The sequence below is a fragment of the Ictidomys tridecemlineatus genome, chromosome 4 (assembly GCF_052094955.1).
Source record: "Ictidomys tridecemlineatus isolate mIctTri1 chromosome 4, mIctTri1.hap1, whole genome shotgun sequence".
NCBI classification, from domain to species: domain Eukaryota; kingdom Metazoa; phylum Chordata; class Mammalia; order Rodentia; family Sciuridae; genus Ictidomys; species Ictidomys tridecemlineatus.
The window spans coordinates 20,805,504-20,826,668 of NC_135480.1; the positions used below are offsets into that span (position 1 = coordinate 20,805,504).

Below are 21,165 nucleotides of genomic sequence, written 5' to 3' on the forward strand. Positions count from 1 at the left end.
GGGACACTTATTTTCTTTTTTTTTTTTTTAGTGCCAGGGATTGAACTCAGGGGCACTTGACCACTGAGCCACACCCCAAGCCCTATTTTGCATTTTTATTTAGAGACAGGGTCTCACTGAGTTGCTTAGCATCTTGCCATTGCTGAGGCTGGCTTTGAACTTGTGATCCTCCGGTCCCAACCTCCCAAGCCACTGGGATCATGTGCCACCATACCTGGCCCAACTTTCATAATCATTTCCCATTTTTTTTTTTTTTTTTTTGGCACAGGGGATTTAACCCAGGGCTTTACTACTAAGCTACATCTTTAGCCCTTTTTTATTTTTGAGACAGGGTCGCAATAAATTGCTTAGGGCCTTGCTGAACCGTGGAGACTGGCCTTGAACTTTTGATCTCTTGCCTTAGCTTCCTGAGTTTCTGGGGATTACAGGCATGCCACCACACCCAGCTGTTTCCTGCATTTTTCAAAAGTTTATTTTGTTTATTTATTTTTTTAAATATTTATTTTTTAGTTGTAGTTGGTCACAATATCTTTATTTACTTATTTTTATGTGGTGCTGAGGATCAAACCCAGGGCTTCACACATGCTAGGCGAACGCTCTGCCGCTGAGCCACAATCCCAGCCCCAATTTATTATTTTTTAAAAAATATTTTTGTAGTTGTAGATGGACAGCATGCCTTTGTTTGTTTATTTATATGTGGTGCTGAGGATTGAACCCAGTGCCTCACACATGCTCGGCAAGCGCTCTACCACTGAGCTACAGCCCCAGCCTTCTACATTTCTGAAATGCTTCCATTTTTCTACTTTTGCAAAGTATGATTGGGAGGAAGGGCTTTTTCCTTTCAGCTACTCTTTGCATTTTTAAGTAGCTGCTTTTTTTCACCTGCACACGCATCCCTAGGTGCCATAGTTTTAGTTCAGGCCACTAAAAAATTCTTTTAATTCTTTTAAATTTCTTTTAATCTATACTTCTTGTTATCCCCCCCCCCCCTTTTTTATTGGGATTGAAACCAGGGGCACTTAAATATATTTTATTTAGAGAAGAGTCTCACTGAGTTAGGGTCTCACTAAGTGCTGAGCCTGCCTTTGAACTCCCAATCCTCCTGCCCCAGCCTTCTGAGCTGCTGGGATTACAGGTGTATGCCACCTGCCCAGCTCTTATCCATTTTTCTGTGGAAGAACCCAGCCACTGGACTTGTGAGACTCTGGGCAGGACTTTGGTGACTATGCACACATACAGTTCACCATACCTGTCTGTGTAGGGGCTGCAAACCAGTAGCTGGTCCCAGAGACTGGAGTGAGCTTGAGTTGGTCCTCTAGGAAGTCTAAGGGGGCACATAATGCCCATCTGTCTCTCTTTACCGTGCCCAGTGTGTCATTATAGGTGTTGCAAAGTGGTGGTATTCTAATTCTATCATTCCACTTTCATTTGATGATCAGGATACTTTTACAGAGAGATGCTTACCCTCATCTACTATTGACTAACAGAGCGGTGAAGATCATAGTTTGTCTTTTTTTCCTTCCTTTTTTGGTAACAGCATGTAATCTTCTTGTGGAGAACTGGCCTTCCCTAATCTTAGGGCCACGGGTAAAGCAGAGCCACGTCCACTTTCTACCTCTGGGAGTGGGTTCACGATGCGAGTCTTCCTAGAGAAAGCACCCATCCCTGGCCACAGTGATTTAAGGTCTCACAGCACAAACCAGATCAATGGAAATACTCGTGGAACTTTTCCTGAAGCTTTTAGAAAAGAGCATAATAATTAATAATTATTATGTTAGTAATTAAATGGAAAATGGGCTGGGTGGTCACCTTTGCCACTGCTCTAGGAAAGTCTGCCTGAGAATAAAACGATACACGGGAAAGCAGAGCTAGGAGATGGATAACGCCTTCCTAATAGCATTCTCTGGACACTAAAATCAGCTGTGCCTGAAGGCTATACCTTAGACTCCTGGTTATGTGACTCCTGATTTTCAAAAGCAAGTTGCAAACAAGAACTGACTGATGTAATTCTTCTGTTCTTTGCTCTCACAATCCTCCTAGGAACCTCTCCTGTTCTAATCCTCAGGACATCTGTAATTCCCTGATTAATGATCAACTCCATGGAGACAGACTCCATGCCTATCTTGTTTGGCAGTCTTTCTAGAAACTAGCATAACCTGGCATGATGAGCTGGTCACTTCACATTTGGGAAGCTAATGTATTTAAGGTAAACCTGGTTGGGTTCAACTCCTGTCCACACAGTGCCTTCTGTTCTCCCAGATTTATAGGACAAAGTATGTCCCCTGGCTACCATTGGGTCTGAATGGGTCCCGTGACAGACAGGGTCTCTAAGGGTGTATGTAAAATGAATCCTGACTTGGTGACCTGAGGGGCAAGTCCTCTACAAAACACTTCCAAGGTGAAAAGAACCATAATCCATAGGATCACAGGTTAGCTAGATTAGCTCTTTACTTTTTAAAGTCTTATTCTATTCTGCCATCCCATGTATAATCTCTGTCCTCTGCCCTTGGGCTCAATTTCTGTCTTTAAACCAAGCCCAAGAATCTTTGGTTATATCTCTTGCTGTAGACAGAGAAAGCAGGTCCCCTCACAGCCCTTGGACATCAGGTCTCGACTTTCAAGTCTAGTGGGCTTAGTTTTGGCCCCAGATGATAGAAGCACCAAGACAGGAACATCAAGTTTGCCGGGCTCAGTGGGGCTGAGGCCACAGCACAGCATTCCCGTGGGCTGGGAGCTCACTGTCCTCTAGCAGACCTTCCCCAGCCTCCGTTATGACCATCTGGCTGCTGGGAAAAATCACCTTCCATCTGAGCAGGGAGAGAAAAAAGTTGGAACTTTAAGGGCCCAGTCTACAAACCAGCTTCAAGAAAGGAGCTAGGAGCTGACTGTTCTCAGTAGGGAGGACCTTCTCTGCCCCTCTGGTCACAGGCTGGTGGGGGCTGTGGGACACTGTTGAGAGGTGTCCTAGGGCCTCAGCCTCTTTTGCTTTTCCTGCTAATTTTCACTGCCCTGAGATGTGGGCTCTCTGGGTCTGAGCAAATGGACATCAAAGCCCTGGAAGAGACGTACCATAGATAGGGGTACATAACCCATAAGAATGAATCTTACGGACTTTACTGACTGGATACCCTCCTACTAAGGGAAAGCTGCCCACAGGAGGCAGGCAGGCAATCTGGCATGAGCTTTATGAGCACCTAGACCAATATCTCACTCTGACTTTCTGTATGACCTCAGGCAAATTACTTCGCGTCTCTAAGCCTCAGTTTCATAATCTATACAATGGAGAGCCTAATACTTACCCAGTAGGGCTGCTGGAAAGACTGAAGGAAATAATGCAAGCAGGTGCTTAACCCAGAAATGTTCAGCCCAGTGACCAGCACAGGTGGAGGTAAGGACTCTCCACGTGGCAGCTGCTGACTTTGCTGCTGCTGTTATTTTTGCCATAAGGATGGCTGTGTTTTGTTTCATTTCCATTTTGCAACCAATTGGTGCTAAGAGGCACTAAGGGACATGAATGTGACCCATATCCCCTGCAGCATGGGCAGCAGTTCTGTGGCTCAGAAACGGGGCCATACCTTCCGTTCCAAGTGCTTATCCAGGCGGGCCAGAGCTTCTGTCTCTCCTCCTTGCCACACAGCTGGGCCAAGTCCTTCAGTGGGGAACCCTATAGGAGGCGCAGATAAAGGGCTAGAGGTTAAGTCATTTCAGAAGCAGCTCAGTTTTGACCCTATTTGGTTCTTAAAGCTCTCTGAGAACTAGAGCACAGTTCTTGTTCTTGGTGCTACTGGAACTGAGACAGCCCTTAAAGTTTTAGCATTTTCTGGGTCATCCTGGTTCTCTTCCCACTATCACTATTTTCTCCTTTCTCTTGCCCTCCCCATTCCAGCCCCTATCATTCCAGGCAGGTGACAATGATCCCGGACGTCTTGTCCTTTTAGATTAGCTGGCAGTGATTGTAGTTTTCAGGTGAGAAAGGCTTACACTGTCCAGACTGAAAGATGGAGTGGGGTATGGGAGGAAGGGTGGAGTCAGTACCCAAGACAATACTAGTCTCATCCTGGTCTTGAGAAGCCTGCTAAAAGCCAATCCCAGACTGCACCTACACTGCTGGAGAGGAGAGCACACACATGGAGATATGAGCTAGAAACAGAGCTCATGAGCACGAGCACCAAAAAAACAAGACATGCTCAAAAATCAATAGTGGTTCTTTGTACTGGGTGCGGCGGCACATGCCTGTAATCCCAGCAGCTCGGGAGGCTGAGGCAGGAGGTCTATGAGTTCAAAGCCAGCCTCAGCAAAAGTGAGGTGCTAAGTAACTCAGTGAGACCCTGTCTCTAAATAAAATACAAAATAGGGCTGGGGATGTGGCTCAGTGGCTGAGTGCCCCTGAGTTCAATCCCTGGGACCACCACCCCACTCAACCTCCGCCAAAAAAAAAAAAATAGTGGCACGTGGGGAAATAGTGGTTGTGACTTCACCTTGATGGTTTTATATCTGCTAAACTTTGTATAGTAACATACATTACTTCCACAAAGAAGAAAACACCCCAACAAGTCACTTCCCACAACAGGAAAGAGCAGCAGCCGGAGAAGCCGGGCGGGACGTGCGCACCTAGCTCCTCCAGGGAGGGCACGCCGTAGGTGTCGTCGTGGTCCTCCTGGATCTCAGCCTTGCAGCTCTCCATCTGCTGGCTGCTCACTGCACCCACTGGCTTCTTGGGCAGCTCCATGCGGCTGATGATAGCCTGGAAGCGCTTGTAGGTAAGGGGCGGCTTCTGCCCATTCAGCTCGATGATCCTGGGGAGCCCAAAGCACACCTGGCATCACCCACAGAGCCCTTGGTTTTGGGTCCCACCTACCCAAAAAAGAACCCAGACCCTGAAGACTTTGAGGATGCTTTCCTCATCTGCGCACAGGTCCCACCCGAGTGGAAAGGAGGCAAGGGAGGCTGCGTCTCCATTTTACCGAGAGGGAAACTGAAGCCCAGAGAGCTGGAGCAGGTGCCTCAGGCAATGGAGCAAGGCAGGGCCAAAGCTGGGACTCAGTTCCAGGTTCTCTGGTGTCCACACGGAGCTGCCTAGAGACAGAGACTGACCATACCTCTCTAATCACAGAAGAGCCCCACTAGCCTCCCAGGACCTGGCCTTTCTGACTGGGCCAGGGACCTCTCTCCCTCCTCCAGCATGAGGAAGTTCCTTAAGAGCTGTAAACATATTTCTTTGTTGAAAGACTCTCCTCCTTTTAGCCCCATGCACTTGAGTAGAGGGCAAGGCCGGCTGATCCTCCCTGAATCAGGGACAGGGCTGGAGTAAACAGAGACAGCTGATGCTTAAAGAGTTTCACAGTTTACAAAGTGTTTTTCATGAGCAGGGGACATAACTGCACTCATGCAAGAAGGAAAAATATTAGAGGGCGAGGAAGAGAAGGAAGGCTGTTTACATAAGGATAAACTGAAATGGTTCGCAGCCAGATTCCTGGGGCTCTTTTGGCCAAAGAAGCAGCTTATGCAAGACCCGCTGGTGGGGCGAGTTTATTTCTCAGTTTGTCTTCTCTGCTCTCCCTCCATTAACGGAGCCGGGAGGCTGGCTTCTGCCTCTACAGTGCCTCCCCCTCCTCTGCACGTGGCAGGAGGAAGAGCTCCACACTCCCCTCCTGAGGCCCAGTTCACGTGCACCGCTGTGTGACTCAGCCTCCTGGCAGCCAGCCCTGGGCTGGGAGAGGGGGCAGGAGCAGTGGTGGCTGTTGGCTTGGCAGCAGCAGCAGCAGCAGCAGCAACAGAAGGGTGACGGCTCTGGCAGGGAAGGGGAGGAGGTTCCCCCCTGGACGGAAGCACAGAGGCCTGTCACCAGGGGAGGAGGCTCCTATGCGGTTAAGTTCCCTGCAGGGCTCTCTAGAGGCCCCTCAAGCAGCACTGTACACCCGGAGCAGGGAGCCCAGGCACTCATTCTAGAAAGAAACTGGGCTTATAAGACAGAGATCTAGCCGGCTGCAGAGGTGTGTCTATGCCTGGAATCCCAGCTGCCTGAGAGCTGAGGCAGGAGGATCGGTAGTTCAAGGCCAGCCTGGGCAACTTACTGAGACCTTGCCTCAAAATAAAAAACATAAAGGTGGGCTGTGTAGCTCAGTGGTAGAACACTTGCCCAGCATAAGTGAGGCCCTGACTTTCATCCCTAGTACTGCGGGGGGTGGGGGAGGACACAGAGACCTGTTGGGAGGGGAAACAGGGAGATAGGGTTCATTGAGGACAGAGGGGTATCTACTGAGGAGCAGGACAGAGTGGGAGCACATGGGACAGGAGCAGATGAGGAGCAGATCTTCTATTAGGAGAAGATCCTGAGTGTGATCCTCACTGCTTCTGTATTTTAGGCATCTCTGCCTCCCAAATCAGGTACAGCTCTTTGTGACCTAGTCTACATGCCTGACTCTAGAGTTTCTAGAATACACTGGTCCTCATAACCAGGTGGCTTGCTGAGCCTCTCTCTGAGTTTCACCCGGCAGGGAACCCAGACCACCAGCCCTCACAAGGGGCGATCTGACCCCGGGGCCCCGCCTCTCACCTGTCCAGGTCGTAGAGGGTGTGAGAATTCTCAGTCACCACCTCCACACCAGCCTCCTTGGCCATCTTCATAATGGCTGCATCCCGTTCTTTCCCAAAGGGCTCAGAGTCATATTCAAAAGTCAGGCGGGTCACCCCCCATTCCTGAAGGGAGAGATGTTATGCTTAGCCATGCTGGGGAGGGTAAGGGACGCTGGGCACCTCCTGGGAGGTCACAGAGCAGTCTCCAGCCCTGTCTGAATGGGCTGTAGAATAAACTAGGGATAGTGATGATCTGGACCAGACGGCAAACAACCTACGGCTCAGAAAGTGTGAGGAAGGCCATCAGTGAAGGGAGAGGAGAGGGTGGCCCTGTGCATCTGCTGTGTCCTTGAGGGAGGAGAATACAGCAGGAAGCTATAAATACAATGCTCCCGGGGGAGCCCCCAGGCTCAGAAAGAGGCCTGACTCACAGTGGAGAGTGGGAGACAGAATCACCACCTCCCGCTGGCTTGGCAAGCCTTTCCCAGAGCTCCGCACAGCCTGCAAACTTGTGGCCTAGTTTTCTTGGCAGACTTGAGCTATGTGAAGTGTCTTAATGGTTTCCACAGCAACACTCCTGAGGGCAGCAGCAAACAGAGCTAATAGGCCCCAGCTCTCAGAGTGGAAGGAGGAGGAGCGCTCCTCAGTCCAGAGGTCAGAGAAACAGAGCAGAGGGGCCCAGCTGAGAAGAGGATTCTTTTAAGTCCTCAGTCAGTCGCTGCTGGTAGGAATTTCTCTGTCGCCTAGCAACAACAGGAGAAAGTTGTCCTGCCAAAAGGCTATACAGAAAACCCAAAGAAAGCCCTAGAGCATGTGACAAGCAAGAAGAACACATTTTAAGCAAAGTCTGTGTTTCTGGTCCCTTAAAGCTTGAGCCTCGGGAGTAACTGTCTTGGCTACACTCGGGCGGCTCCAGTCCTGACTCGGCCCTGCCTGGGGGAGTGGGTCCTTAGTAGGGTAGGTTCTTCCTCATCCAAGATAAAGCACTCATTTATTGAGCCCTTACTATAAGCCAGGTACTATGCTTAACAGTCATATAGATTACATCATTAAATACTTATGACAATCCTGTGAATTATAATAACATCATTATTATTAAATGACACCCCTTTCCTACAATATGATTCTCCTCTACCTTGTCCTATTTTCATTATAACATTTAACATACAGCAGTGAAATTGCCCATTATTTGCCAGTTTCTCCCATTAGCATGTGAACTCTCAAAGCAGAAATCATGCTGTTTCATTCACAGTTACCCTGCTACGAAGTAAGGGGCCTAGAACATCATAGTAGTAGCCCCACAAATACACAAGGAATGACCAGATGATCAGTCTATGCCTCTGGCCTGTAACTGGGTAGGCCTGAGTTGCTGGGAAAGAAACAACGTGGAGGGATAAGACAGGCAATTATTTTTTTCAGTGCTGGGGATAGAACCCAGGGACTCATGTTTGCTAGGCAACTCTTCTACCACTCAGCTATAGCCCCAGCCCAAATATTTATAAGGTTTGGTGGGTACACACAGAGCTCTAAAATCAGATTCTCAAGACCATTACTTACTTGTTAGCTTTCTGAACATGCCAAATTACTGCTTCCTCCCTTGTAAAACTGGGACAGAGCCCCGGACTCTTGGTGCTGCTATGAGGGGTGAGGTAATGCATGTGAGTGCTGGGAACAGCGCTCACTCAGTCAGCCCTCAAGGAGTGCTAGCAACCACTAGTGCTGAGTGATCTGTGTGTGCTTGTGTGTGTGCGTAATTACATGGGGAGGGTGTGGGGAGTCAAGTGAATGGTAATGACATACTCCTGGAGCCGCGTGCTTTGACATCAGACTTTTCCTGTCATGAGTTGGGGTGGAAGGGGCATCACAACCGTGCGCGATGAAGGGCGTCTTCCCTAGAGCCCTCTGTCCACGAATACTTTTGCTTCTACTTGGGTCTTAAAATGTGGTTTTTGAAGGCACTGGGGGGGGCGGTGGGCTTGTCCCGATATCACAACCTACAGCCCATGTGGCACTCATGGGAAGATTTCATCCACGGTTTACCCCAGGGCACCGGGACACTCCCACAGACTGACTTTTTTCCCCAAAAAGTGGAGTCAAAGCAAAACGGGAACCACTCCTTACTCTCGACAGGAAACCCTGCCCTCCTGGCGGAGAAGGAGCTCTAATAAAGCTTACTGGCTTGAGCCAAGAAAACATCTAAGGAAGCCAGGGGCATCCGGAGTGGAATGGCTTACCACATCGCATGTCTGGACTGAGCTGGGAACTTTCCAACAAGACACTAGTTTCACAGAAAATTTTCCTTCGCACAGTTTCCATCTGGTTGGTGGCTGACCAGCTGCCTTGGCTTCCGATTTCTGCAGCAGCCATCAGATGGCCAGGCCCGCCCAGCCTTTCCATGGCCTTGGTCAGACTAGCAGCTCACCCACCCTGCGGGGAACCCCCAGGAGCAGACGCTCCCTGTCTTCTCTGGGGCCCACATGCTCACCTTGAATAGCCTTGGGAACACGTCAGCTGGCTGTCCCCGGACTACAAACAGGCGGGAGTTCAGTTTCCTTAAACTTGTGTCCAGATCTTCCAGAGACTGCAGGAGGAACCTGAAGAGAACACACGGGCCTGGTCAGTGACACATGAAAAACAGGAGCTCTTCCTAACCAGGGAGGGAGAAACCGGCCCACCCTTGAGTCAAACAAGTGGCTGTGCGGAGCCCCAGGGCAGGGGCGCCTAGGAGGGAGCAATGGAGGTGGGTCAGTGCTGCCTGAGGGAAATCCTGGCCTTGTGGCCCACTAGCCACGTGACCTCAGGCAGTTACTTCATGTCTTGGCTTGTTTCTCTCTGAAACAGGGATTGAGATGAGCACAGGGGACCTGCAGAGACACTAGGACTCACAGAATTGCTAAGAGAAACACTGCAAGGCAGCGGTTAGCACTGAGCCTGGCACACAGAAATCGTGGGCTCAATGTGAGCTGTTCCTACTGCTGTGTACTACATCGTCAAAGACAAAGCCCCCGTCCCCTCTCAGCCCTGGGCACAGCATAGGATTGTTGTGAGAATCAAATGGGAGGATGGATAAGAAAGCCACCTGAGAACACTTGTGACACTGTGACACAGAAGCAGTAAGGTCCCATTGGGAGAGAAAATTCCCCTCCACACCCTGTCCAACCAGCTCCTGGCCCCTCTGCATTCGTGCTGTGACCTGTGTATATTCTACTGCCACAACCCCACACAGAGCCTGGGCTGGGTCCTTGGCCCCCAGCGTTTTGTCTTCAGGCCTCTGGCCACCAGGTTCTCACCTAATCTTAGAAAGTACTTTTAGAATCAGGTGCGATGGAGCATTCCTAAAATCCCAGCAGCCTGGGAAGCTGAGATAGGATCACAAGTTTGAAGCCAGTCTGAGCAACTTAGTGAGACCCCTTTTCAAAATGAAAAATAAAAAGGACTATAGATGCAGCTCCCTGGCAAAGGGCCCCTGGGTTCAATCCCGTCAGGAAAAAAAAAAAAAGGTACTTCTGTATAGATACTTGCACGAGTGGGCTTGTGTACACTGCTGGTGGTGGCAGGACAGCAGGGTCACCAGGGGAAAAGGAAAGGGACTTTTGTTGAATGCTTGGTTTTATTTTTAAATTAATACTTTAACCATAATTATAAATGTGGGTCAAAACCCAGTGACAAAAGGGTACACAGTAAAAAGTGTCCACCTGTTTCCCTCCTCAGTGGCAGCCAAGACAATCAGTTTGCTTATGAATCTGTCATGCTTTTTAAAGAGAATTTCCTCACTTAATTCTCTCAACACATTTTAAAGTCAATTGTACTATCCCCATTTTACAGATGGGAAAATTGAGACAGAGAGGTTAATTAATTTTCCTAAGAGCATAGATATTATATGACAGAGCTAGCACAGAAACTCAGGTCAGACTTTTTTTTTTTTTTTGGTATAGGGGGTTGAACCCAGAGGTGCTTAACCACTGAGTCACATCTCCAGTCTTTTTAATGTTTTATTTAGAGACAGGGTTTCGCTGAGTTGCTTGGGGCCTTGCTAAGTTGCAGAGACTGACTTTGAACTCACAATCCTCCTGCCTCAGTCTTCCAAGCTTCTGGGATTCCGGGCATGCACCACTGCGCCTGGCTCAGTCAGACTCTTAAGCCCATGTTTTCTCCTCTGTGTCCCATTTCTAAAATCTTCTAGTGGGGGACCAGCACTGTTCCGTGGCTGAGAGTCTGCAGATCTCCTGATGAATCCCTTTCTCTGATGGACACAAGCCTCACAGAGGTAATTCACTGATATTCTTATCTGTACCCACCCTGGATAGGTCAACCTGTATATGTCATGGACCCATCTAAGGGGTCTATTGTCTACCTCCTGGCATCTGCCACTCATCCCCACCATCCTTTGTCTCTGTCAACAAAAAGAGTCACCAGATTTTATTTTGAACACAATGAAACCCAGTGCCACCTCTGCAGCACATCATATTCCCTGACTACTGGAGGATTACAGGGACGGGGACTATGCCCAGATGCCAACTAAGCCAGCCCTCACTGCTGCCTCTGACGTACACAACGTGACACAATCCCACGGCCAATGCTGCAGGCCCACATTCCAGCATGAGCTGAGCCCTGGTCCCAGCCCAAAGCATCCTGTCAGCTGAAGAGCAGGAGGAGGGGGTCACTGAGGCACGCGGATGGGGACTCTGACAGGCTGCAGGATGCTGTAGTAAACCAAAGCTCCTCCTCTGTGAATTTGTTTTTGAAAAACTGATATCTTCTGATGCTAAGTAATCTGTGAGTGACAGTGACGCATTTGCACTGGCCTCTCCCAGGCCTCCTACTCAAGGAAAATAAAAGAGACCCATGCGAACAGACACAGCCACCTGAACCGCAGAGATCACACCTGGAGAGAAGGGGTCATTTAAATCCCACAACTCCAGGACAGAGGGTGCTCCATCTGAGGCTCAGGAATGTCCCTGCCAGGCACTTTGGGGTGGGGGTGAGGGTCCCTTCCTTCAGAGTCTACCAGGCTGCAAAGAACTTCAATTTGAAGCTATAAATAAGACTGAAATGCACATGAAATCTAGGTTCCAGAACATGTTGCAATCTGCCTTCTACAAACCTTTATTTTTAGGCCTCATTTACTAAAAGGAGAGCTTCCTTGCAGCATCTTCAAAGAACAGAGAGCCCTTTTCCTCTTTGACAAGAGATGTCGATTGCCAAGGCAGGAAGCAGAAGGCACAACTCTGAACCCAGCAACAAAACAGTAATAATAGTAATAAGGGCAACAACAAATGAGCTTTACGAGGAACCAGGAACTGTTCTATTGGTTTGCATCCATTGTCTCATTAATTCTCAAACAGCGCTGTGAAGAAATAAGGCACAGGAAGACCAACATGCCTAAAATCAGTACCTAGTAACTGGCCAGAATTTGAACCTGGCCGTCTGCCTGGCTTGGTGTGTGCACTCCTGACCACCAAGCTCCCCTGCCTCTGAGTGGTGAGCAGTGAGAGAGCACTGCCCATTAGGGAGCGCCACAGTCCAGCTCCAAGGTCACATCTCTGCTTCTCAGAGTGTGATCTGAGGCTTAAAGTGGGCTCTCAGTCGCCCAGGAGCCTGCTGCAATGCAGGCTCCGCCCCAGGCCTCTGCAATCAGAATCTGCATTTTAGCAAGATCACCGGAGATTTATTTGTACATTCCAGTTTCAGAAGCCCCATCTCAGAAAATGGACGTGACTTCCAGCTTTAGTTTACAAGTTGCCTTTCCTTCCTTTGAATTCATTTCTCTTGAGTATTCTCTCAGAGACCCTGGCTCCGGCCTCGTCTCTGGGCCTGGAGAAATGCTCTACTTCCAACTACCCTCCTCAATCAAGCCCTGCAGGGAGGGCTCAGGACGACTTCACAGGAGGCAAAGGACATGAGGAGGAGCCCTGGCAGCCCTAGCCTCCCTTTGGTACTACCTTTCAGGCCTGCCAGATGACAGTTTTGCATTGTACCAAAGGTACTGGGACAGTGCTGCCACTGTGAATGCTCGCACAGGCAGGTGTAAGCTTCTTTCATCAAGGAGAAGCCTTGTCCTCGGTGTGCCCTTGGCCCTCCTCCTCCACAGCTTTTCTTTACTCCAATGCGGGGGACTCCAAAGGAAACCAGCCCTGGGCATTGGGGGGGTGGTGGTGCTAGGGGCTGGCACCCCACCCTTGGCAATTCCCAGCTGAGTTCACATGGCCCAAATTCGGAGCACAGTCTTGCGGGCGCAGTAGAGCTCACCCTTTGAGTTAGACAACACGTGCAACTGAACTGCGTTACGTAAGTCCTCTAGAGCCAGAGGCAGACAGAACTGGGGAAAAAACCAAATTGGAATTTCCAAAAATACAGAGAGGACTCTGTAATTCATTGACTCCATGAGGAACCCTTTAAATAAGACAGGCAGATTCTTTGGTTAAGTACTTATATTTAGGAACAACTTCTCTCAGGCTAGCAGATTCCGTGTGGAGAAATATATTATTTTCTTGTTGTTAATGAGGTGGGGAAGGATGACAGTGAATTCTTCTTCTGGGTCCAGAGCCCCTTTGACCAAGTTCCTCTCTTTCAAAACAAGGTTCTCTAGCTCTAATGATGATACCAATGACTGGCACACACTGGCTCCATAGGACATTAATAGAAATCAATTTCTCCTAAGTAATCAAGAGAGCTTAAGCCCCATGGAAAAGGATAACCTAAACTCATAATCCACAACAAGGACTGAATTCTAAGTATCATCTATTTTTTTTAAAATATTTATTTTTTAGGTGTAGATGGATACAACACAATGCTTTATTTTTACGTGGTGCTGAGGATCGAACCCAGGTCCCGCGCGTGTTAGGCGAGTGCTCTGCCACTGAGCCACAATCCCAGCCCCTCTAAGTATCATCTAGATGAAAATATATCAATTCTTTCCTATTTCCAAAGAGAAAGATGAAGGTTTTCATCCCTCTTGAGCAAATAGAAATACACCCTGAGCAGCAGAACAATAAAAATCTTGCTTAGAGAAGGGCAAAAATTTCCACAGCAGACTACAGTCCTCAACTTCTTCTTGCAGACTAAGGTCTAGTGGGGACACCCACTTCCTACCGTCCACCAGCATTCAGCTCCCAGCACTTGTGAAGAGACACTGGTTCTCATCAGGCATCTGAGAAGTTCCCAGTTTACCTCATTACTGATTCTGAGAAAAATGGGCTGAGAGAGAACATATTTTATTTCTACCAACTCCCTCTGTACCGGAAGCTCCCAAAAGAGGCACAACACCGAGCCAGGGACAAAATGATTTAAATAAATTAGTGTGAGGAGAATCATTGCCAAACTCTATCTACATTGTAGCAGGGAGAAAAAGGTAATTAAAAACTGCAAAGCCCTATCAGTTACCATACCACAATCAGTTACCATAGTCAGTCTAGTAAAATCTAGACGTTGTTCGCACCGCCCTTTCGTGTCGGCTCTGGCTGTACTGCCTTCTTCCAGAGGCAGTGAATTTGGGCAAGGAAGGGTTGGGGCAATGGCAAGGGGCTCAGCCAACTGGTGCTTGGAAAAAAATTCCTGAGGTCCACATAGCTACAGACTTCCTACTACCACCAAGGCAAGGAGTATGCTAGCCTCCTCTGCCAAGAAACACATGCATTTCTTGATTGCCTTTCTCTGCTCTCTTTTAGAGAGTGTCATCCATGGTTATTTTAATCTGATTCCATCTGCAGAAAAATTCTGTGTAGGAGCCAGTCTGTAGGGTGTGCGGGAAGGTAACAGAGACGGCAGACTTTGATTCCTTCCCCACTTCTTAAAGATGGACCCTAATCTTCCTAAAAGGGCTTTTCAGAGACAGCAACTCAAGCAACTGAGAACAAGGAGGCTACACGGCAGCACAATCTTCCCAGACCATTCCTGGGATCCAGAAACAGCTACCGGAAGATTACACCAGAAAACTGTGGTTATGCAGAGGTACAGCTGCCTTGTGCCACCATTCCCCTCCACCCCCAACCTTGTGCACAAAACAGTATGCAGCTCTGCCCTCAATCTACCCAGGAAGAGGGACTGGTGGGGCTGGCAGGAGCGCATCTGTTGCCAGGCCTAAGAGCAGTTACCACAGTCTGTTTTGTGGATTTCACCTCCTTCTCCTGATGCCAATGCTAATTAGACTTCCTGCCAGTGCACTGCAGCAACACATTCCGCAGGCTGTCTGGCTCGGGCCTGTGCTTCCCTAGTCCAGGGCTTCTCAAGCTTTGTTGCAATCACTTTAAAAACCTCAATTCCTAGGCCAGAACAGTTCAATCAGATTTGGAAGAGGGCCCAGCCATGTTTTATAGATCCTTGGGTGACTCCAATGTGCATCCAAAACTGAGAACCACTGCTCTAGTCTGTCCTGTCCTCCTGTCTTATTTTTTCATGGCACTTAGTTCTCTTAAATTATGCCTATTTACATGTCTTTCTCCACTACAGTGTAGACTGTATGGGCTTTGGGAGCACAGCTGTGTGCATCTGCCTGTTTACAGCTGTACCCCCCCACACAAGTAGCACCTATAACAGTACTTGGCAGATATTAGGCACTCACCAAATAATCACTTGATTAATATCTACATTACTATATGGCTTGTGACTTCAGGATTTAACTCAGGCATCTGAACTGCCATATTCCTTTTTCTCCTTCACCCTCTTGAAAGTACAATCATAAAAGGGTGACCCATAAAAACCCCTAATTGCCTAGTTCCTAATAAATTTGAATTTAATCAGCAACAGAGTTTTTGTCCTTCACTTTTTATCTCAACTACAAAGAAGCAGGTAGTCTTAGCAATGTTCCCCTAAACCCCATAAAAGAGAAACACCTTCATGACAATATAACAATGTAACCAGGTAGCTGGTTCTATTTACTGTGCTCAGACTGGAACACTGCCAAAAGGAGAGGGACAAAGTCTGAGGCTTGGTTTAATGTCCACACTGGAGATGGTCATTTGAGGATGTTTGTCAAACCCAACCTCCTATCTATAGAAACTAGAGCAAGACAGAGCAATAGAGCAGCCTGAAAACAGTGTGGGCAGGTTCTCCACAGGACTATATTTAGTTGTTCCCTCTGTATAAATGTGGCCGGAGGGGCCATTTAATAGACCCACTGCTAGGAGTACTGCCTCTCCTAGCAGGACACATGCCTTGGAGAGGAAAGAATGGGGTGCTGAGAGGCACTGTATCCTGGGAATAACCCTGTCCATCTGTGCAATGAGGCCACGAGTAAACATCCCTCTGAAAAATGCAAACAAACCAAGCCACAGCTGCAGGGCCTTTTTAAAAGAGTGTTGGGGACACAATGTATCCAAACTCTCTGCTTCTGAACGCTGGTTTACAGAGAAAACACACCAATACCTGATAATCCTTCCCCATGATACTGGGAGAGAACTCATTTCCTGAGAGGCACCAAGAGAAGCCCTTGATAACATGGCTTTCTTGCTCCTTATCTTTATCATATCAGTTTATCAGAATCTAATCTATAATTGTTCAACTGCCCTCTAAAGTCATCTTTGAGAAGAGGAGGAAGAGGGTGCTACTTGGGTTTCTTTAAAAAAAATTTTTTTTTTCCTAGCAAGGTCATAGCTGCTTAAGGGATTTTCTAAAATGGGTTGAATACTGCTCTGGAGCTCAAGATACAAGCTGCCTGAAGATGCCTTCGGGGTCCTTTAGCTATAATATAGGGGAGAAGACCCTGCTAAGCCAGGGTCTCTGGTCACCCCGAGGCAGGTCTGTCTGGGTGGAAGGAAGCCAAAATGGGTGAAAGGATCGATTCAAACAAACCAGACGCTTAGGGATGACCTTCAGCAGCCCAACAACACGCTCTTCATGACAGAGAAAACCCGTCCCTGCCCTCACACCACATCACCGCCTTCGGCCCCTCCCTCAACACACCCCTAAGTCCCCGTTCTGCCACTCACAGGCTGCAAGTCCTTGAGCAGGTCAACTTTGCGTCTCCAGGGTTCAAGGATCTCACCTGTACAATGGGGACCATGATGTCTGTCCCACAGGCATGTCGTGGGACTCGGAGGGAATGGCACCCAGAGCGAAAGCGCTGTGTCAGGTGGGGCCCTGGACCACCGAGGGCAGGAGTGCGACGACCAGTGAATCTCAGGTCCAGGCTTCTCCCCTCTGGACAGCCCGCTCCGTCTCCCTGCCCCGCTTCCCCTGAGCCCCGCTTCCCCCGAGCCGCGGGGGACAGACTCCGTCCCCAGGCCCCGCGAGCGCACCGGGCCCCCTCACCTCCATCGGTTGATCCCCACTGAGGAGGAGGCCGCGAACCACGGGTCGAGGATGTAAACGCAGCGCACACAGCGCGCCCCGCGCACGGCCGCCAACAGTGCCGGGTTGTCGTGGAGCCGCAGCCCTTTGCGGAACCAGTGCACTGAGGAGGCACCATCCGCGCTGGTTGCCGGCGTTGGGACCGTCGCTGCCGCCGTCACCACAGCCGCCGCCATCACTGCCCGGACTGCGCCGGCCGCCGCGGCTCCGCCCCTGTCGGAGCCGCGGACCCCGCCCAGAGCCCGCCCAGTGACCTATGACGACGCCGCTCCTCTCTGTGGCCCCGCCCCCATGGCCCTGAAGCGCCTCTGTCATTGGCTGGGAACCTTCGGCCGCACGATTGGTCTAGCGGTGCCGGATCCGGCCACGCCCCCTCACGTTCCCACCATGTGTCGTGCCGCCCTCCCGAAGCCGGCCAGCCGGGTGAGTGACGCAGGCTGGCGCTCCCAGCGGAGGCTGGGGCGTGGGCCGAGTCTCAAGAGACTGGGGATCTCTTACACGTGTCCTGTTCAGGGCCAGAGGGAATAGGCAGAGGTTGCTGTGACTCCCACCAGTGACTTACAGAACCGACGACCTTCCTTCCTGTATCCCCATCATCAACATCGTCATCTATCAGTCTCCCTCACCTGCCATTCGCTGAGTGCATTTTATATTTCAAGCGACACGATAATCTCCTTACATAAACTGCCTTATTTTCTATTCTCAATTCAGCCAGTGACATTCATCCAACAAACTCCAAAGAAAGAGCTGCTATTATTCTACCGATGAAGCAAACTGAGGGTGCCAGTTGAATGACTTGCTCAATATTATAAAGCTAATAAGAGAATTCCACCCAGATTACTTTTTTAAAAATATTTTAACCTTTATTTAGATTATCTTTATGTGGTGCTGAGGATTGAACCCATGACCTCACCCGTGCTAGGCAAGTGCCTTAACACTGAGCTACAACCCTAGCCCTCAAAGCTTCTCCTTTTAACACAGGAAGCTGTACTTTATCTGTGCTGAGGTCATTGGCACTTGCAACTGGCAGTCTGAGAATGAGGGAGAAGTGCCCTTATAGGCACCAGCATTGTGGCGGGTGGGGTGGTATTAGGGAATGTGGAGATGTGGGTTGAGATGGTAATTATGACATGGGATGAATATATTTTCTTTCAGTCTATGTTTAAGTAGATCAAATGGTACCATTGTGTAAAAGCACTAAACTGTGTTCCGTCGTATTCAGACGTGTGGAGGGCACTATCTACCTGCCCCTACTTGGGGGAAGCAGGTGGAACTTTCTTATTTTCCTGGAGTCTAATACAGGGCTTGCTGATTGGCTGACTGAAAGAATTAGTGAAAGACCAGAGAAGATATAAACACCAGTTGCAAAATGTTGAGCCCAAAGTTGGGCTCAGATGGACTAGTTAGGCTGGAGCTCTGGAGTAATCAGGTGGAGAACAGTCTGTTTCAAGTTGGCCTTACGTCAATCTGATGCCTAGAACCCTTCCTGAACTCAGGAATGAGTAATGAAGGAATTTAGCAATTTAGTGGCGTTAATTGGTACCACTCTATAAACCAGAGCGTCATTGCAATCCTAGGCTTTCTCTCATTTCCAGGGCTTTGTACAAACTGTTCCCTCAGCATAGATCACACACCCTACCTCACACCCTAACTCCAGTTTACCTCATTGCTGAGTATAGATGTCACTTTACTGTCTGGTCCCAGTCTGCATAATGTCTCATCTCCTTCTGTGTTTCTTTTAACCTCAGGTTTTAACATATGGTACTGAAATTTCTTGCTTTGTTGCCTGCCTGCCCCATTAGACTATAAATTCCCCAGGGGGCAGGCACATAGCTTATAAACAGTTGTATTTCCAGGGTCTAGCTTGACACTTTATGCTCAAGGACCATTTGAATGAAAGGGTCTAAGATTGGCAGGGACCTTAAAGGTCTATTGCTATCTCCTTGCCTGATCCTGTCCTTATTTTTGGATTTCCTCTCCAAATGTTTGCTGGATGAATTGATGCCACAGCTCATTACTTTTCTTCTGAGGCATTAGTGTTCCCTCCTCTTCAATCCTTTCTCTCCACAAGATTGACGCTTTGCTCAGAAGGGAATACAGAGTATAGGGAGATGATTCTTTCTTAAATATCCTCATGGTGGGTACTCTTCTCTTTTTCTCTTCTGATCTCCCATAATGCTGTATCTATAGATTGTGAGCTCCTTGGGTTCAGGGACTGTGCTGTCTTGATTATCAATGTATTTCTAATATCTACTCTAGCACCTCACATATAGTAGGTGCTCAGTAAATATTTGCTCAATGTTTAAAACAATGTCATTTGTCTCTTCCTATCTTATTAGGCTATCCTGAGAGGCAGTATGATTAAGACCAAGTTCTTGCATATCGGAGTGTCTGAGTTCAATTCTGATTCTGTTTTTATTCTTTATGTCCTTGGATAAGCTAGTTACTTCTCTGTTTCTCACTTTGTTAATTGAAACATAGAGATGATAATAGTTCCCAGGTCAATAAGCATGTATGTCAGTGACCTTTTTTGAACATCAATAGTATTTCCAGGGCCTGTGTCTGATTTTGCCTTCCATATAATATCTGACCCTGAATATTACATGTACTGCATGCTGTGTAACTGATCAATAAAAGACTTTATTCATTTTTTCCTTTTTAAAAGATTTTAAAATTATAGAAACAATGAAAAAATAGACAAGTAATCAACCCCCCAAACCTAAAAGATCAATTCTCTCTCTCTCTCTCTTCTCCTTGTGTGTGTATGTATGTGTACCAGGGATTGAACCCAGGAGTGTTCTACCACTAAGCTATATCCCCAATCCTTTTTTAAATTTTTATTTTGAAACAGGGTCTTCCTAAGCTGCTGAAGCTGGCCTCAAACTTGAGATCCTCCTGCCTCAGCCTCCCAAGTCCTCAATTGTTTCTTTTTTTTTTTTAAAGAGAGAGTGAGAGACGATAGAGAGAGAGAGAGAGAATTTTTAATATTTATTTTTTAGTTCTCGGCAGACACAACATCTTTGTTGGTATGTGGTGCTGAGGATCCAACCCGGGCCGCACGCATGCCAGGCGAGCGCGCTACCGCTTGAGCCACATCCCCAGCCCCTCAATTGTTTCTTATCTTCATGTTGCCTTCTAGATTTTGTCCACAAACATATACATTTAATAATGTTAATCAAAACTGAGATGAAGTGTTGCCTTACCTTCATTAAACTTAGACTATTAAGCATGTTCTTCATTGCTTTGCCATTGTCTTTGTTCTGTGTGGCTTGTGTTATCAAATTGATAAATATGACTTATTTTACTGAATGATAGCCTATTGCTCGAGTATATGATACAAATCTAGGACCATATGGAAGATGGGAGTACAAAGTCCATTTTTGGTTTTGACTCTCTAAAAAGGGCTTAGAGAGATTGGAGAGAGAGATCAAGACAAACTGTAAATTGTTAAAGAGAAACAATAGGGTACTATTTCTCTTTGATGTAAGAACTGACAACCTCACAGGTATACACCTGGTTAATATTTACAAGCACCTCCAGGAAATGGTTGCAGTGAGGATGCCAAAGAGCTGCTCCTGGTTCCAGCTTAGTTTACCCCAGGAGGGTGAGGCAGAACCTTCTTAGGATAAGGCGCTTTAAGGATGAGGCAAATTAGCTAAGGAGTGGGGGGAGTCAATTTCTTCCCTGAAGATATTTAGGAAGACAGATCAGTTCCGTTTTGTCTCTGTTAGGCAGTCTTTCATGGAGTCCAGATTAGATTACTTTTTTTTTTTTTAAGTTGCATATTAGACTACTTTCTACCTTGGCTTTGCACTGCAGCTTTGTGTAAATATTGATGATTGGTTGAAAGGTGACCAGGCAGGCTCTTCTTAGGCGAGTTTAAGTTACCTGCGCCCTCTAGTGGCAGGACTGGGAAAGCAGCTGTTCCCTTTGGGGCTCCTATGCTTAGTTATCTGCCTGAGCACCCTGGCCACGTTGCTTTTTTTTGAGACTTCATGCAAAGCCTGCTTTGAGGTGGTAACAAAAAATTATCTTTGAAAATCTCTGGACCAGGGCTGGGGATGTGGCTCAAGCGGTAGCGCGCTCGCCTGGCATGCAGCCTGGGTTCGATCCTCAGCACCACATACAAACAAAGATGTTGTGTCTGCCGAAAACTAAAAAATAAATAAATAAATATTTAAAAAAATTTCTCTCTCTCTCTCTCTCTCTCTCCTCTCTCACTCTCTCTTAAAAAAAAAAGAAAGAAAACTTTAGACTGATATCTCTAATGAACGTGGATGCAAAAATTCTCAATAAAATTCT

At 47.9% G+C, this 21,165-nt stretch overlaps 1 protein-coding gene across 3 annotated transcripts in view; it reads right to left on the reverse strand.

Moving 5' to 3' along the window:
- The window catches only part of Cry2 (cryptochrome circadian regulator 2), a 34,852-nt gene extending 17,782 nt beyond the window's left edge, over positions 1-17,070 (reverse strand). For all 3 annotated transcript variants that reach the window (XR_013437590.1, XM_005330030.5, XM_021729638.3), the window contains exons 1-5: positions 16,825-17,070; positions 9,062-9,170; positions 6,557-6,699; positions 4,612-4,796; positions 3,576-3,664 (exon numbers count right to left, since the gene is read on the reverse strand). Coding sequence is in view for 2 of the 3 variants with exons in the window: in XM_005330030.5 (XP_005330087.2) it covers positions 3,576-3,664; positions 4,612-4,796; positions 6,557-6,699; positions 9,062-9,170; positions 16,825-17,039 (741 nt within the window). In the remaining variant the exon portion in view is untranslated. The remainder of the gene's footprint in view (positions 1-3,575; positions 3,665-4,611; positions 4,797-6,556; positions 6,700-9,061; positions 9,171-16,824) is intronic.
- Between the last annotated feature and the right edge of the window lie 4,095 nt (positions 17,071-21,165).